We start from the raw sequence: 19,093 nt of genomic DNA, 5'->3' as shown, positions 1-19,093 counted from the left end.
CCATAGCTATCTACTGACAAAGTCAACTGCTCGTCATTCGGTTGAGAGTATTTCGCTCGATGTTATGTTTGCTACTTAAATATTGTTCCCATAATTTGACCACAATAATGCTGCATTTCCATCGAAAATCGCTTTTCTTATAATTGACTTTTTAGCTGCGTTTCTAGACAAAGCATGACGTTTCTTCCAAAATTGGTCTCATGCTTGTATCAAAATTGTATAGTGACAGGAAAAAGTTAGGCTATACTGATGCTCTCAAGTCAGCTCTCTTTTTGATCTTTTAGCACATCGTATACTATTCTGTTTGTACTATTTTCGAATTATGTGTTTGCCTTCCACTTATTTTTCATCTAATTTGTTGTTTTTCGTTAAGTTGTACTCAGATCGTGATGTATTTTTTCGGTGACATGATTTATCTCCTTTTTGTCTGCTTTTGTTTATTCTACGGTTTTTTTTCACGATATTTCTGATAAGATATTTAAAATATCTGTAGATTATCTCAATCGCCAGTTTTATCAGCTTTGAATGAGTCAAGTGGAAGAAGTGGATTCAAGTGCAAGTCCAATTTCTCTGCAATTTTGGTTAAACTTGTTTAATTGCTCTTAAACTTGGTTTGCAGCAGTTATATTGATTTACACTGTTGGTCATTTTTTGCGAATTTGTGTACTACGGACTTTTTGTCTGATAATTTGTTTCGTTTGACCATTTGACTTTTGGTCCTCAAAACGGCATGAACATGTAAACTCGTAGGGATTAATTCGATGAGCCGCTATCTTGGAGCCTAACTAGTTTCTAAAAATGCAAATTGCAAACGCTGTTGAGGAGACAAATTAATTTTCTCAGGGACAGTTTTTTGCAGTTTTGACCTCGGCTAGCTACTGAAAAAGCCGACTGCACCCTTTGAGAGTTTTCTGCCGACCCGAGTCTGTTATTTCTTGTTTCCAAAGCGTAAAAAACCAGTGCTTTAACCAATAACCGACAGAATTGAGTTCATTAAACGAATAGGGTTAATTGACATTATCAGGAGCATTCAAGGTTTTCTTGTACATAATGAGATCTAAAACTGCAGTCGTTTCTTTCCTTAATATTGAAAAAATAAAGAATCTGTTATCTTTGGTTTTTCTGTATTTGATGATCACTTCTTCAATCTAAAATAAGGTAATTTTTGAAATAGATAGTCGAAAAATTTAAAAGTGCTTAAAACTTTCCAAGATAACCGGCATGTTCAAACTTGAGTTTTTTGGACAGTTAACATATTTTTTTGAGAGGAATAGTTTTTAATTTTAATATTTAATTTTACCAAACTTGATTTTGAGGGAAACTTTGATTGAATAGTTTTTTTCATTTTTCATTGCAGTACTATTTATTTATTTGACTCTTTAGACTGGTGAGGAAGGTTTAAATTTTGTTTTGAGATATTTTTGGGATTCCATGTTTTGTATTTGCATTTTTTGAATACTTCTATGATTTTTATATCGGTGCTTACACCTTCAAAAGTGAAAGCAAAATACTGGAATTTTTCTGCTGTGTAATTCGTTTAACAATCAAGTATTTTTGGTACAATTAAACAGATTCTTTTTATTTGTCGAAATTTGCAATACAATAAAACTCATAATCTTTCATTGTATGTTTCTCAAGTTGCGCCTCTATTACCGAATGTTGGTATTGTTTTACTTAGTTTCAGTTCTGATAAAACTTACTATAACCTCAACTTAAAAGGTGCTCAGTTACAAGAACATTTTTATTGTCTATGATGAGACCAGGGTTGTTAATTGCCGCCGTCAGGCTCACAACGGCTATTATTTAGGCGATCTTCTTTTTGCAATTCAAAGAATTTGAATTGTATTGGGGCGCTGTCTTTCTTTTAAGATCTGTTCAAACATTTTCATGATTTTTGAAGTCAAATTGGAGTAGTGATTTTGGTCACGCCGAAACAGGAAATGGAGCGAAAAAGCGAGTGGTTTTGCGGCGTGAAATTTTTTCGCTCTAATTTTAAAGTAGAGTGAGAAAATGGTGTTTGAACAAAAATTCGCTTTCTCGCTAGTGGTTTTTTGTTCACGTGCGGCAATTTCAGTTTTATTTTTTACTATTTTTTCGATTTTTTGGATCGGATTTTCTTTCTAAGTGGTTTTCTCAATCCATTCATAGTCCGTTCTAGGTCTATTTGTCTGTTTAGTCAATGAAAATTCTTTGAATTGTGCGTCAGGACTTGTCCTGCTATGTTTTTTTTAAATCGCTTCACTTTTTGATCACGTTTTTCGTTTTATATAAGTCCCGATTTTCACGCTTGACTTTTGACTTACTTACTTACTTCATTCACTGTTTCAACTGAATGGATTTTAAATTCTTTCACTGATTGAACTACGTATTGTAGTGAATATAGTCGAAGTCAAAAGAGCAAAATCAAAAGAAACGGGATAAACGGATAAAGCCCTGTCATTAAATCATTGTGCATTAGGGTATCAAAGTTCATTAGAGCGATTGCTAGATGACATTAGTATTAAGCTTTATAACTTTCAGTTTAGAAGATGAATTAAGTATAGTTTAACCTATCTGAAACTGCATCCCAAATTAGAACTTTATTTGAACACAACAATTTCGGTCAATTTCGATGTCTTAACACCGAATTAGAACACTTTGGCACTTAGAAAAATTCTGTCGATTTCTATCTCTTCATTTTTCTTCTTTTTCTGTTTCAATCCCAATATGCATCAAGCGCATCAACGGCGGCTATTTTCCGGCAATTTTCGGGTTATGTTTAATTATTTTGGTTTGATATGCAAAATCTTGTCTCTGATAATTTTTGTCTGTAAAATTTTTTACTTTTTCTCTGTAAAAACCAGCACCAAATTACTCATCCTAGCTAGCACTTCTACGAATTCTCAAAATCGCTGCCCTGAGACCTATGACAATCTTAAACCAGGGCTAGTTCAACCTCTACGATCTAGACAAACTCTCTGGAACAGCAACGTCCACAGTCTTTAAGAGACTGCAAATTTAAGTAGTTTTGATTCCATTTCATTCTGTTTGTTTTTTTTTCAATTTTTGGATTTCCGTAAATTGGATTTTTGGATTCAGTGAGCGAAAGCAAGGGTGACATATTTCTCTTTAAGACTGTCTAAAAAAATTTAGATCTCTTGATGCGTAAAAATTTTCATCTTTAGAGGTGAAGCGAAAAATTGGTGTTTGAACAAATTTTCATTTCTTGCTTGTATTTCCACTTTCGCTTGCTTTGTTTTTGCTTTTTCATTCTCTGGATTTGTTTGAAAATGCTATTAAAATGGATTTGTGTTTTATTGGTGCACATATGCTTATTCCGAACCGATCAATGGGCCGCTATTGTTTTCGATTATCTTCGTACTGTTTTTTTAATGTTCGTGAATATTTGATTTTTGCCGGTTTTTGTTTGTTTTATCATATAGTCGCATGGAGGCACTTCTCTTTGACTTTTGGAGGAAGGTAATTGTGCTTAGGAAAATTTATTTAGTGTTTTGGCTGATCGTTTTTTTGGCTTTTACGCTATGTGTATTCTTAAAAGTTTAAGAAGTTTAAAAAGAGTTTTTTTCCTTATGTTTCCTCTTAGCCTCATGTTTTAGCCTCAGTGCTCACAAGTCTTGTTGATTTGCTGAGGAGACCTAAGTTTAAGTAAACATTGATTTAAGTTGATAGTGAAAGCTTTATGTGACTTTTTTGTTTTACGCATTTTCAAAAATATTTTTTTTTTACTTTCGCCCCTATTTCCCTATTTTTTGTTCTTTTTGTGGACTTGTAACTTCGTGGCATTAATTACAGGTCCGTATTGCTTTGTACTTTATAGCACATTAATATTGAATATGTTTAATGGTTGTATTTTTAATCTAACGCTTTTTACAGTTATTTTTACTTTCATACTGTCTGTTAATGAAAAATCGTTCATTTTGAGTTTTTTGTTTTTTGTTGACACAATTTTGGCCTAATTGTTTGTTTTTTGTTGACACAATTTTAGCGATTTTATAAATCTTGCTTTCCATGACTGTTTGTCACATACCTAGATCTATTTTGTCATTTTTGTCTCGCAATGTCAGGTTATGATGTGGTCAAAGAGTTTGATGTTTGTTTACACCTTCTTTTAACTTTGACCCCACTTATTTTCAAGAGTTTCGCAGTTGTTCATGTTTGTCGTTGTTTTGACTTTTTTCTGAATTTTTATCAGTAAGGTGGTGTATGTTTTCTGAGAAGCCGTATTTTGCAATTCATAAACATGATTTTCTTTGTTTTTTTTTTATATTTAACACAACTAATTTTGGAAGAGAGTTTTCAGTTTTCTTTATTTTTGCGTATGTAAGGTCATTTGCTTTGTTGATAATCAAAGGCTGCTATTCCGGATAAAATAAAATGTTGGTATGCAATTATTTTTTTTTTTAAACTTAATTCTGTGAGCTCAAAGTCTCGGTTTTCCAAATTTATATATTTACTTGATAAAATTGCTTTTTTTCTTCTTGAACATGTATTAGCACATGATTTTGTTTTGAACCAATTGTATTGACCAGTTCATTTTTATCCAGGCTAGTGAAATAGGAACAATTAAACCCACTAGTATACAAGTCTCTCCGTGTTTGAGATTACATTACTATATTGAAAGTTTCCTAGTTGGATGAGCGGGTTGGGAACATTGTGCTAGCGGGGTGGTAACAAACGGACATTACCGAGCCCCCTGATGCATGTCAGCTAATTTTTCAATCCTGGTTAAAACTATGGAAAGAGGAAAATTGGAGTTTCATGAAATTCTTTTCTGCAGCTCTATAGTTTTCTCTAGATAGTTTTTTCTTTTTCAGCAGCTATTGAATCAGAAGTTTTCGGCTGTTTGATGAGTTTGTCGTGTTTGAAAATGCCGGCAAGACTGTCTGTCCAGGTATATAACACATAGCCTAATGTAGGATTTCGGGTTACTTAAGAAAATTATCGTTATTACTCTCTTCTAGCAAATGCTAATCATTTAAATTGGGTCCGCAAACAAAAGCTTTTGTGTGCTAATCTATGAAGTCTAAAGACCACAAGATTATAGACTAGGTGGAGCACACAACCATGCTGTAACATCAGATAAAATCAAAGATCTCTTAGATCGCAAATTGATTTTTGTAGACATCGGTGACGTAATCATAAACTTGACTAACTTAGAACCTCCTTCCATTTGACGAGTGCAAATGTCACAAAATGCTTAATTCTGCAGTTGTGCCGTATCTTATGCTTCTTGTTGGCGAGACCTTTTCATATGATAAAAGTGTGTTCAATCAGAGTTGTTCTCAGTTTCATATGTGTCAGATAAATGGAGTAGTTATTTGAACTTGTGATAGTAAAGTGTTGACAAATTTGAATACCTAAGTAAGTTTCAACCGCAAATTTTGGTGCAAAAAGTTTTTGTTTCAAATTAATACTTCAGGCTGCTCATGAGCGGTACTTATTTCAATAATAAGCAGTAAGAACTGCTGTTTTCGTTACTGACATTTAAGTAACTGAAGCTGCACTAAAAATTGCAATATTTAACTCAGATTTTGATCATTTAAATGTATAATTTTCACATTTTGTCAATTGTTTTTAACAAACATCATGCTTATTTTTTAAATATGAGCAGCTCATTGAGATCACTTAATGGTATCAAATTGAATTATAACTCTGGCAAACATTGCTGTCAATGATACTTATGAGCAAAAATTTGGGATGTGCTAAAATAACTACGAGCCAGGGGAAAAATATTGTAACAAAAACGGCAGGACAAGTCCTGAAGTACATTCAAAGAACTGAAAGATTAAAAAGACATCACTGTACAGTTTATTAAAAGAAGAACCTCTAAAAGTTAGCAAAGAATATGGACCCACGTGAAACAAAACAAAAAAGAAAGAAAAGATCTGGTAATTTCCTTTCTAAGGAACCTGTGGTACCAACTCTTCGAAAGCAATAACTACGTTAGACGTTCAAATTGGGTGCCGTTGCAAAGCGTACACCTCTTTAATGAATAAATGTAGGTACAGTGACAAAATCGACAGGAAACGAGGGCTGAAATCTGAATTTCACAATTTGAAAATGTCAAAGTCAATTAAAACGCGTAAAAACACATTTGGTTGCCAAATCTGAGTACTTCATTTAAGAAGGGATATTTTATCATAAATTAGTACTACTGTTTTAGTAATTATTTGTTTTGCGTTTTACTAAGAAACACATTCGACTTGAAAATGGTGATACTTGACAAAGAGAACACTACATACAGGCAAAACTGGAGAATTCGAAATAATTTCGAAGTTATGTCAAGCGTAATTAGCAGTATCTGCCTCTTAGTATCTTCAAGTACTTGCAACTAGCACCATTAGGAGATCTAAGTAACTTCTTATTAGCATGTGTACCAATCCGAACCATACAAAAACAGTGAAGAGCTTCTTTTTGAAGGCTTCAAAAAAACTCACTCCATAAAGCTAGCATACTAGCGTTTTTGCACCCCTACTGCTGCCGCTTGACTAAAACACCTTTCAAGCTTGTCTTTTTATCTGCTTCGAATGTCATAAAATAGTGTGAACAGAGCTTCCAAAAAAGACAGCAACAATACAATCCAAGTTTTTTGAACTAAAGAATACTCGCTATGCTTTCAGAAGTATTGGTTAAATGAGGGGTTGCGGCTCAAAGACTTTACGGAAAAATGTTTTTCTATCTTCTCATAAATACTTCCTTGTATTATTTTTCTCGGAAACTATCTGGCTTTTTCCATTTTTATCCGACGTTAGCGTACTTAAAAACAAATTAATTCCATGATATTGCAAACATGAGTAAACATGTTGCGGAAAAGCAAATCGAAACCGTCAAAGGATTTGAAAAACTGTTGTTCGGTCTTATTTCTTTTGCATCAGCACATTCCTAGCCCTTTAATGTATCAAAAGTATCAATATATATATTTGATAAAGTATACCGGTATAAAGAATTTCTCTCCATTTTCCACATGTTTTTGTACAAAAGTTTGAACCACTTTTTTGTATCGGGAAATGTCTTGCGGCAGAGCTCAAACAATGTAAAAGGAGAGGGTTTATTCTTAAAAGTGATGTCGATGACAGGAAAGCGCAAAATATGCAGGATCAAATAAGATGCATCTAACATTGCTGATTCTATGATGAATGCAGTTATGCTGATTTCTTGTTTCGTTTTTTTAAAAGAATTCGGTTGTTGTGGGCTAGTTTTGTGTTGGACACTCTTTGGCCTTGGCTTAACTTATGGCAGCTCTTTTACCTAATCATATGTGTTTACAAGTTCGACTAATTGGTTAATAAGAAACATTTACAGTAGAATATTTAAATGTTTTTTAGTGGCGGAATTGTTAGAAAGCTCTAGTTTTCATGCTATAAACACTGTATGGTGAGGTTAAGTTTTTGAGAAAATTTTTGACTGCTCTCAGTTAGAAAACCTGGCAATGTTCCACGAACATCATTGTAAAAATTTATCTACGCGGGGCATTGAGACGGCGCGTTTTAATTGAGAGGAATGAAAGCTATGCGCAGAACGATGAACGTTTTGAAAATTTTGAAAACGTTTACTAATTTAGCGTTCTAAATATTTTGGTCAAATTTCTCTATATAAAACAATTGGTAAAATACTGAACTTTCTCAGTATTTACTGAGATCTTCTTCTGGCTTCTATTGCTGATGAACTTTCGCAATACATTGGATAAAAATAGTGGCCTATCGTGCGCGGAGAAGAATGTTAGCTAATGATTTTGTAGACTAATGGGCATTTTTATTAACATTGGCAGATTAGCATAAATGTTTGATGAATAATTTCATCAGTTTTGAATGAAAAAGTGAAAATTGGAAACATACGCTGGAGGTTCTTCTTATAAATTGCTTACATTGGGAAAGCATACCTTAACAGTATACAATAAGTTCACTGTTTTAAGGGCCGAGTGACATCCGTTGCACATGTGTTATTAATTATGCTTATACTGTATTGAGACAAGAATTTGCCTATAAATTGTTCCTTCTCAAGGTTATTACAATTGGAGATATGATCAAGTTTTTCAACCTTGATACTATAAGTTACGAGTTTAATGAAAACGGCAAAATTATGTTAGTTCATTCAACAAGTCTGCGTTTCTGTATCTAGCATGCAGTCTTAACAGTTTTCTCTGATGCAATTGGTGCATAATAATACCAATGATTTTTTCTTCTAGCGCAATTTTTTGGTACCTTTTATATATCATTTGTACCTATTTGTATTATTCTACTAATTGTGTTGAAAAACGATAATTAACTAATCTCCAGAGAAACCCGAAAAATTAGATGTGTTATGCTACATAGATTTATTAACTGGTTGTCGAAAGCTCCAATTGCCTACTTCTCAACAAAAAAGCAGCTTCAAAGAAATTTTTGAGATTTTGAAAACAAATTTGCTCTCCTGAATTGTCTGGTTTAGTCTCTCCATTCTGTAAAATTCCAAAATAGAAAACTGGCTGTCAAGAGTGCCAATTTGCCAGATGTACCGTGTTTATTTTTCATTGAACAATATACACAAAACGAAATGATTCAAACAAATCTCACAATATCAGTCGCAAACAACTGTTTCGTTTTACTTGTGCATAGAGTGATGGTAAAAGCTGTAAAGCTCAAGTTATAGCCCCTATGATTGTGTAAAAACTAATGCAGGGAATGACGTTTGCCATAACCCCTGGTTATTTAGTTCGTTGATATTAAGGCTTCTGATAGAGCTTTGTTTTTCCATGGCTTGAGCTTTTATGTAATTCTGTTAAAAACAAAATAATGCAAATTTTTTTGTCATATAGCTCAGAGATTTTTACTCTCAAAGATGCGGACTTTCACTTTTTCTTTCGCTGAAGTTCCTAATTGTCTTTTAATTGTGAAAAATAGTGGTAAATTAAATCATTGATTTTTGTTCTTCACATTTTTGTCCTTGTTTCTGTTTAGGGAAATTTGTCACTACTGATGTCTATTTTTTCTCCAGTATCTCACCTGATTGAACTTTTGACTGCATTGGTTATTAACTATAGTTTAATTCCTAACTGAAAAGAAGTCAAAATAGGTAATTTAAAAGTGTCAATAAATACCCCGTTCCTTAGTTTTATCCATTATTAGTTGAGACTGTTGGCGCAATTTTGGTATTCTCAGATTTCTTCTGTTCCTTATTGATCAATTTCAGTCACTGAAATAGTTTTAGGGCGAGGGCAAACCACCCGGACACCTTAAAAAAATTTTGACAATAAGTCCGAAAAGAAGTATTTTTTGTGTAATCAATTATCATGAGCCGGTATCTTTATAGGTATCTTATAAAAGATGCCATTTGGGGTATTATAGATAAATGTGGCAACTTTAAAACTGTTTTTGGTGTATTTTTTTTATAGAACGATACAATGTAACCCTTTGCGATTAGTAGAATTTTAACAATCTTTAAGTTGGTTGTCTTACGTCAATTGTATAAGAGGGAAAGAAAGAATTAATTTCTCCGCTTCCAATAACATCAATTTAACTATAAGTACAAATACTACAACTAGAAGGTATATAAACGGAGCCGTATGGACCCACCTACTATCTTCCCCGTGTTAAAAGATGATGCAATTTTTAACTTTTTTCTAAAAGTTTTTCCCTTTTTCATTCCGAAGTGAAGCATGAATGTCAAAATATTTCATTTAGAAGGCTGTTAATCTTAGTTTGTTTTCCCCTTTTCACCACCACGGTGATAAGAAAAAAAGCTTCTTTTAATTTTTTTTGTTCCGACACCACTGGTGGGGGGAGGGAGGAGGAACTATATACTCAAATGGGTTTTTTGTTCAGACAATTTTGGCCGATCGATATATTCATCGTAGAGAAATGTTAGTGGTATCATTAAAAAGCTCGTGCAGCGTAGAATTCGGAATTAAAAAGATTTTTTTTAATTTCCTTTTTTTCGAGTTATCGAGGTTTGATGTTTTGTGTGAACACATGATATTTGGCATGATTTTGTTCACTTTGAGGAGAATTTTCATTCAAATTAAGATTTTTTCTGTAAAAATAGTTATTCAAAATTACATTTCATGCCACAAAATGAATCCATTTTGTGTTCCTAATAGACGAAAGGCGATAAAAAAAGACTAGTTCTGGCCTCATAGGGAAGTTTTTTTATCAAAAAATTCGAATTCTAATTGAGAGCTCCTCTTTTTGGAAAACGTTTCATATTTTTTTAGAGGCTAGCCACTTTTCATTTAGAGGTTCCGTTAATGACAAACCTCATTTACAGTCAAATGAAGCCCAATGAACAAAAATGCGTTTTCAAAGAATCACTCATGTTTTTTTGTCGACTCTTTAAGTTTTCATAACTTCGATTGAAATTTTGATTTTCTTTTTTAGGTTTTTTTTCCGAAAATAAATTTTCGGAAATGTTTTTCAACATTAACCAATCATAACCTTGTTTTCGTGAACTGTACGTCAGTCTCCGTAATTACAGGACCCCTTTGTTTACTACTGCAGCCAAAATTATTCTGGTTAGAAGTTTAATCTTCTAACTATTGGTCATTTGACTTCAATGTCACAAGATTTCGAAAAATTTTTCTAGGTTTTTTCGTATTATCGGTTCTTTTTAGAAATCTTATGACATCATCCTAATACTGTTAGCTGCCATTGGCTAAGAGAAGACGTTCAAAGCGCCATAGATAATGTTTTCAGAGAAAAGCTTTTGATTTAAACGGCCCGACACATTCTTCTCGCACTTTTCTACTGAATTTTTGGATTTTGCATGTATTTGTTGTTGTTTTCATAGTCAGTTACTTGTTGTAACATCTTATTGATGAATTCTGAATGACAAACGTCGTTGTTGTCCCATCGAGGCATAAATTAGCGTATTTATTGGCTTCCGTTAATATCATATGAATTCAATGGCGTTGATAATACGGGTTTTCTCAAAACTTTCAAGGTTTTAGTGTATTTGTTCATATTTGTTGATTTATTGAAGTCAATTTGTTGAAAAGAAGAATCCCATTGCTGTTCAAGAACTAATTGAAAATAGAAAAGTTTTTACTGAAAATTTCATTTTCAATGGCTTTTCGCTCGACACTTTTCTCGCCCAATTTTTTTTTGGAGTTTTTGCCTGTTTTTTATTCTTTATGTAGCCGTAAGATGCTAACTGGTCTCATATGCTTTTAATTAAGTATTTAATGAGTGATGTTACCCAAAGCCGTCAGTTTATAGCGAATAGTCATAAAGTTTATGACATACATTTTCAAAAAGTTTTCGAATTTTTCTGTTTTTGTTGTTCTTTTCGTCAACTTGTAACTTATTCTCATCATTGAGTGGTTCCATCCAATTCCCTGTATTTCAGTTATTATCATATCTATTGATATTATGTCGTAACTGATGTTTTATATGTTGGTCAATATGCATTTTCATAAAAGTTTTGTGAATGGTATATTTGTTTTTTTTTCGTTTCTTTTAGCACATTCGGGTAATGACATGCCAATAACTTATTTATTTTTTCAGTATAATTTTAGTTGAATTGGTTTAAAAAAACTTAAATGAAAATACATATTAATCAGATAATCGCTAATGATTTTAATGGCTTCAATAATTTGTGTTTCGCAAATTGTTTGTATTTTTTTGAGTTTTTCTGTATCTTTAGTCTGTTCCCATGGCCGAGTCTAACCAAAGCCAGGTCCTATTGGTTTGACAATCACATGTACTAATTTCTTCCAGAACTATTTCGTTATAAGCTATTGATTAAAACATTTGAATTTATTTGGTTTAAAAAATGTTGATTGATTTTTGACTTTCGCCTCATTATTTCTTCTCTTTGTCGACTTGTTACCTCATCTTATTAAGGAAAATTTCCATCTGCTGTACAGTTAGGAAAGGCAAGTTTGTGTACTAAAGGGGTTATCTGATTGCATTTTGACGTTGTTACTAAGTGGTTTTAAATTTAGATATTGAGTTTTTGCCGTGAAATTTTTGTTTTTGCTTATTTTGTTGTTTGTTTTTTATTTCGTGGTTTTTTTAATGGCAGATCTTGTGAGTATTGTAATGAGGCATAGCATTATGTAATTCAATTGGTAGTTAGGTTTTGTAACGAGTTTTTATACTCAAACATCTATTTTTTTTATTTCTTCATTTGGTTGCAATTAAGTCAAAAATGTAGATGAGCTCGGGCCGGAACATCATGTGCGAACGCACATTAACGAGCCTCCTTGTTTTAAATAAGTGCTTTTATTTTTAAAAAATCCGAAAAGCGGCCATTTCTCCTAACCTAGAAGAGTTAGGGGTCAGAATTTTTGGCTGGAATCAGGGTTTAGATTGGGCTTTCGTTAGCATGCAAGCAAGCATTAGAAAAAATGGAAGATATACAGTTCAAAATGTTCAACCAATTCTTAATTTTGTAATAAAATGTTTCCTTAAAGTTGTGACAACACTTTTATTTTCAAATTATTTGCACAATTAAGATCACTTGTGAGAATGCTGCTTTTCCTAAATATTTAATTATATAAGACCAACGTTCGATTGTGTATAGATCATAATTTTAACTGCGTAGCTACGCTACATGGTAAAACTAAAATTTTCCTGAATCTTTGCGTCAAATATTTGAAAAGTAATCTAGTATCTGAATGGTTTAGGAATGCCTCATTTTGTATCTCTGATATCTGACTAGTTTTTAAAATGGAAAATGTGAGCAATATATATAAAAATGTACTTGCATTGAATAAAGTAGTTTTGATTTATTTTGAGAAAACCATCTTCAAATTTGGGATGAAAGACAAAAGCCGTTTGAAACACCGTTTGTGATTTTTTTTGTATTAAATTGTATATTTTAGCCGGCTACTGTTCTGTCAAACATAGTGTATGTTTTGCCAAGTTTTAGTCCCTTTGTTGTCTTCGTTTTTGCTTTGTTGTTTGGATTTGTATAAATAAACAACGCCTTCCAGCATGGGTACTTGAAAAGACTACGGAGTTACACGTAGGAGCAGATTTTGTTCAGATTTTTCCATCTCTGTTCTCTCTCTTCCTTTCCTTACTTCATTAATCTTACGCTATTCCAAGTACCAGTACCGGCTCAAGTCCAAAAGGTACTACAAAGCAGAGTAGATAGTTGCTATATGTGTCATTTATTAAACAGAGTAGGCGGTACTTTTCCCCACATATTACCACATAAGTGAGCACTGCTATTTTCTTTTCATTTCTTGTTACAGTCTTTTCTTTTTTGGCTCTTTGAACAAGAGCTATTCGGTGGTTTGTACTAACAAGGGATAGACCATAGCGGAAAACAGGAAATACAGACCTTTAAAATAAACAAATAAGCGTAAAATGAGAAAATAAACAATCCAAACAATTTTGTTTTCCAAACTCTGTCTCACTTTCTATCATTTATTTCCCTATTCCTTCCATCGAGTCAAATCAAAAACCTCCCACACAACAATGTAAGGAGTCTTTCTTTTAATTCGCTGCTTGGCTTGAAACCAATCCTTTCTTTCCTGACTTTATTCCATTGTTGGCCAAAAACGTGCTATCTACAAACGTTAAATTGATAGCAGCCGACCAACTTGGTTTTTGATTGCGCGCCGTTTTTTGTTTGTTGGCTTTTTTGTTCTTAAATAGGTATACTTTGCTGTCCCGATTATTTTTGAGGCGATTTCAATTTTTCTACATAATTGGTATCAATTCTGCCGCCTTTTGTGTTAGTTATATCTGAATCTAAGCTGAGCCTTCATGTAATGAAGTAAGCGCCGCTTTGTTCTCTTTTTTCTTTCTCTAGTTCAAATATACATTTATTTATCTGTTTGAAAAGTGAGCGAATTTGAAAGGGAGTCTGGTGTAGTTAGAATTAACTGCGTATGATTGGGGGGATCGAGAGCATTTGTGTAAAGATTTGTGGTGTGTTTTGTTTGAAGATGATGTTTATGGAAAGTAGCACGGCGGAGTAATTCAATTATCAATTGGCCCCTGTAATCTTGTAGAGACCATTTCCGAAGCACATTAGTGGTGGAAAGACACGCGTTGCCTCCGTAATTCAGACCCATGCATCACTGCCCAAAACGCGCCTCTCTTCCTCTCATTCATGGCTGCCCGCCTTCGTTTGCCCAACAACCACCCCACACCCCCCAATCCCTTCGCACCCCTCCCCTTCTCCGCAATCCTCCTACTTTCCATTCTCAAAGACCCACTCATTGATATCCAATTGCTCGGTTAATGATCAAACGCTTTTTCATCGCCCATTGGCGTGTTTAAAGATGGACAGTTACGTGGGCGATTGAGATGATTTTGGGTAATTGGCAATTTGGTAGTTAAGGTGGGTGGCGGTGGTGTTGTGGTGGGTTTGAAGTGATTGAAAGTAGGTCATGTGGAGATCCGTTCACGTTCCGTGCCGCGAACACAGCTATTACCCCTCAGTGTTTGATAGAGTGAGGGGTGTTTTGTGCTGGGGTGACTATTTTTGTGACTATTGTTTTTCTAGTGATGCGGAGCCGGGCGTTTATTAAATTTATTGTTTAATTGAAATTCCTGCGACGCAGAGCTATGTTTATTCTGCTCCAGGAAATCCTGTTTTGTCACTATCCATCATGGAAGAAAGGGGTTCATAGCTGCCTTCTTGTTGGTCGCAGCAAAATGCTAAATACCACCAAAGCACCCCGCCAATATTGTTTGTTGTTTGTTTCGCTAAATCTACTATTAGTTAGGACAGTGTTAGTAGTTGTTGTATTACTAATAGTAGTACTGCAACTGTTGGTACTACTACCTGTGCAACTTTACCTTTATTCAGTCACTACAATCAAGAACCAAAAAGTCCAACAATTGTACTCCTCTTCTAGTTATATTATACTGCTAATAACCCCACTACCACCATCACTACTACCTGTTGTAGCCCTACTCAGCTTCCTTATTCCTCCTTCTCCTCCTAGTTCTGCCTTTCTCCCTGCCAGCAGCCATCCCAAACTACTTTGTAATCCTCTACCCTTCCAATCTCACTCCATTCCTATACTAGCCTCTTCTCTTTATTGTTACAAGCGCCCTTGTTCCATTGCCAGTATTGGCTGTAGTGCCGTGTATTGACGCGGCTACTGCTTTACAGGACCAATTATCGGTTTTGAATGTGTGTTTGTAAACCCAGTTAATCGTGACCAAATTGTCCCTGGTGGAGCTTCACGCCATTTATCGCTTTTCATTACTTTTTGGTTTGGCTGATTGTGCGGCTTTTCTATTCCTTTATTTGTTGTTATATTGTCACCATTATTACCACAACACCACTACTCATCTCGTAGTGGAGAGTGGATATTACTTGTTTGTGTAGAACCAGAAGAAAACTAGCCCGTTGTGTTCAATTGGGTCCGGTAGTTTGTTCACGCATTCAGCCGGCCTTTGTTCAAATTGCAATTCATGAACAAATCACCTGTAGACTCTGTGTCGCCGCCTTCGCTCTCGTCTCCTCAGCTCTCGCTGTCTCGCTCTCTACAACCTCATTACTCCTCTTCCGCCTCCTCCTCCTCCTCCTCATTAGCCTCCCTTTCTGGGTTCTCAGCCTCACAACCAGTTGTTGTTGGTGTTGGTGCTGCTACAGTGGATAATCCGATTCCTGTGCCCGATACTGACTCCAGGTTGTCTGTCGCCGCCTCTGTCGCCCCTGCTCATGTCAACAAGTTACCTTCATCGTCTCTAAAGGCCCCCTCATCAACACAACAACAACAACAACTGCTACCCAAATTAGCATCATCTAAAACATCAACTACAAATGAAGTAAATAGCAGTGAACAATCAAAAGAAGAATTGAAATTAACCGCTGTATTACAAAGCGAAACTACTGATCGAAAAGCTGATAAAGAGCTGATAAATGGTGAAGAATTGGATAAAACTGGACGATTAACACCAAGAAACCAGCCGGACTTTCAACCAATCAACATCAAAGAGGAACATTTCGGGCCAGATAAAGACGCAGCATCTGGAAAGCAACTTGAAAAACAGCCACGAGAACGAAATTTGTTCACTCAGAGATTTCAAAGGTCTCAAATTGGTGGAGATCTGATAACTACTGCAAAAGTTGTTACTGGAAGTTCGGTTGAAAACAGACTATCATCTTCCGATTTAAAACTTGATTCTGAACCTGAGAAAGCAGTGACTGTTGCCACAAAAACTCGTGAAACAACAACTGCACGGGAATCAATTTATAGCAACAATTATAACAACGATCAAGGTTTACAGGACGCATATTACCGACCCAAGGGCGCGTCCAGATCAATTTACCCGTTTTACCCAAACTATAAGAACCCGGGCTCGCCTTTATATCCGGAGTACCAACATTCGGACACCTCTGAGGAACCGCAAAGCGATTACATCATAAGCTCGGGGGGAGGAACTGCGTTGAACATGTTGGGAACTTGCTCGTTGACTCACACCACTCGTAGTTTCTCACTTTCAGGCCAGAGCTGTATCATCACGCCCCAAGTGCTGCAGGCGCAGGATGCAGAGAGTCTGGATTTGGACCTGCTGTACGTGGTGAAGGAGGTGACGAGTGGGTCCGTGGTGCTGGCAGAGGGAAGAGCCAGTCGACAGGTTGTGACCAACTTTACACAGCGCCAGATCAACAACGGAGATGTGGTCTTTCAACATCAGTACGCTACCGGTTAGTTGGTTTCCAATTGTTGTAATGCTTCGAAAATTTGGAAAATTGATTCAAATGCTCTCACGGGAAGTTTATAGAAACTATTTGGACCCTATTTGTCTTTTGAGTGTTCCGGAGATTTTTTTGCTACACCTATTGGACCTCTTTTTGAACGACTATTTCCTTGCACGTCTTGAATTTTTGTTAATAACTTGACTCATTCACATTTGAAAGTTCTTGCTGCTATAATCCTTTTCGCTTGCTTACTGGGGCATGATTAAATGTCAATTAAGGCTGCACCGCATTTCATTTCATGGCTAAAATTAAATGCATTAGATGTCGATAAAAATGAAAAAAATTAAAGTGGAAAAAACTGTTAATTATGTATGACAGCTTTTGTGATATTAAGATACGTGGTTCCGTACGGCTGATTTACGGTGCAGAAAAAAAATTGCACCGTTTTTTGCAACAAAATCCTTGAAGTCGAATACAAATCTTCCGTTCAATGAATGAAGCCATAGTTTGACGCAAACGCATTTTAAGTATTATAATTTACAATTCAAGCCATGAATTGAAATTTAATGGAGGAATAGGTATTTGCTCAAATAACTTGAAGGTGTGTTGGTCAAAGGTAACGGTTATAATAAGTGTGTAGTATGCGTCTCGCCAACGGCAGTCACACTTGTTATATGAATATGATTTTACAAATAAAGTTTATGCAGACTTTGGCCGACATCAAGATTCTTATTTCTCAGGGAACCTTTTAACTTTTGAGCCTCACTACTGAGCGTCTTTCTTTATTTGGCGTCACTATTACGAAAATTTGGTGTTTTAATGTTGATATTGTGACTACTATTTGTGTGCATTTCTAACATATATGTAAGTTTTCAGAATAGATGAACTTTTTGCTTAGCTGATTGTTTGGTCCCTGTAGTTGAATAGTTATCGTATATTCAAACTTCTGTTTATATTAAAGCTTCACCAGGCAGTCATTGTTCATTCTAGGCCTAGTGTTTTGTTTGAACCAAATTTCTTTTTTCTCGCTTTGCGGCATTTTGACATTGATTTTTTTTTTATTTTTTTGATCTAAGTTTTTTAGAAATGGTTTTCCCAATTCACTCATAGTCTGTTCTAGGTTTCTACCAAAGTCAACTGCCTAGGCGAAATTGCGTGGACTTTTCTGTTTTTAGCTTGCCCAGGTTTTTTGTGAGGATATCAGTGGTGTAGTTTTCTGGAAAAATTTCAACTCTAATACATCTTCTTCGCACAGATCACGGGGATAGTGACTTTTGATTGCAAAAGTTTTGGGCGTACTGATGAGAAGTTTGTTTGTTGAGTGCAATACAAGCTTGACTGTCGACTAAAATTACAGGTTTTTTTAGGCACCCTACTTTGTAACTCTGCCAAAATGCCTTTACGAATAACCATTTTTTATGCAGCAAAGACTCTAGTATGAGCTCTGCTGTTGGCTTTCCGATACAAGTTTGCATTTTACCTGCCCAGCTCATTTTTACACCAAAATTGTACACACATTTGAAAAGAAAAGCCTCGTGTGTTTTTCTATGACCATCGTTTTCACGCCAATCAGAGTCACTGCATTTAAATATGTCGATGTCATCTCATTGCCAATGATCTTTTTCTGGTTAATTGAATTTTCATTATTTCCAGGTTGAAATGTCGTGCCCATAAACCAGCTAAATTTGAAGCACACAGGCTAATGCAATCTCGTTGTTCCATTTTTTATAATAGTTGCGAAGCTGTAAGCCGAGCGGAGCTATATTGCGGTAATCTTGCTTTTTTTACAATTCAAAGAATTTGAATTGTATTTGTGCGCTGTCTTTTTTTTAAAGATCTGTTCACACTTTTTTCGGCTTTTTCACGTGAGTGAGAAGTCAAATTAGAGTGGTGATTTTGGTCACACTGAAATAGTAAAGGGAGCGGCATGACTTTTGTCAAAATACTTTTAAAGTGGAGTCAGAAATTTTTTGAGATGGATTTTTTCAGCTGCGTCAATTTGACTTCTGTTTTCAGAGTTTCATCTCCTTCAGTGCTTTAAGGACGATACATATGTGTTCTAATTTTGCCTGTTTGCCTTTGCTTGAATTCATTAAGGGGCAGCTAAAACTTTTTATGACTTTGCCACAATTTGCTGTCATAAAACAGTGAATTTTTGACTTTGCCCCCTTTTTTTATTATCACTTGTATTGTGTTGTATAATCACTTAGTATCATCAATGACAGGTCTGGTTGTTTGTTAAGGAGGCATAAAAAACCTACTTAATGGCCCAAGTTAATAGCTAGTGGTTTTCATGACTTTGGCACTACTTTTTGTCAAAAATTTCTAGTGAATTTTTGAGTTCTGCAAGTATTTGTTTTAGTTTTTGATGACTTTTCATTTAATTTCCTTGGGAACAGGTCTCTGATGCTTCTTATAGGGGTTAAGTTTATCGATTTAAACGTTTTTGTTCAAAGCTAGTGCTTTCTATGACTTTGACACTAATGTTTTCAATAATAATTAT

General features: G+C 34.9%; 1 protein-coding gene across 1 annotated transcript in view; it reads left to right on the top strand.

Moving 5' to 3' along the window:
* Positions 1-19,093, top strand: part of LOC142342750 (chondroitin sulfate proteoglycan 4-like) — a 128,610-nt gene that overhangs the window by 85,717 nt on the left and 23,800 nt on the right. The window contains exon 4 of the mRNA XM_075394286.1: positions 16,393-16,596. Within this exon, the coding sequence (XP_075250401.1) occupies positions 16,393-16,596 (204 nt within the window). The remainder of the gene's footprint in view (positions 1-16,392; positions 16,597-19,093) is intronic.

The sequence above is a fragment of the Convolutriloba macropyga genome, chromosome 7, assembly GCF_964194025.1.
Source record: "Convolutriloba macropyga chromosome 7, txConMacr16.3, whole genome shotgun sequence".
Taxonomy (NCBI): domain Eukaryota; kingdom Metazoa; phylum Xenacoelomorpha; order Acoela; family Convolutidae; genus Convolutriloba; species Convolutriloba macropyga.
The sequence above is the reverse complement of the archived record's forward strand: the minus strand, read 5'-3'. Positions and strand labels throughout refer to the sequence as shown.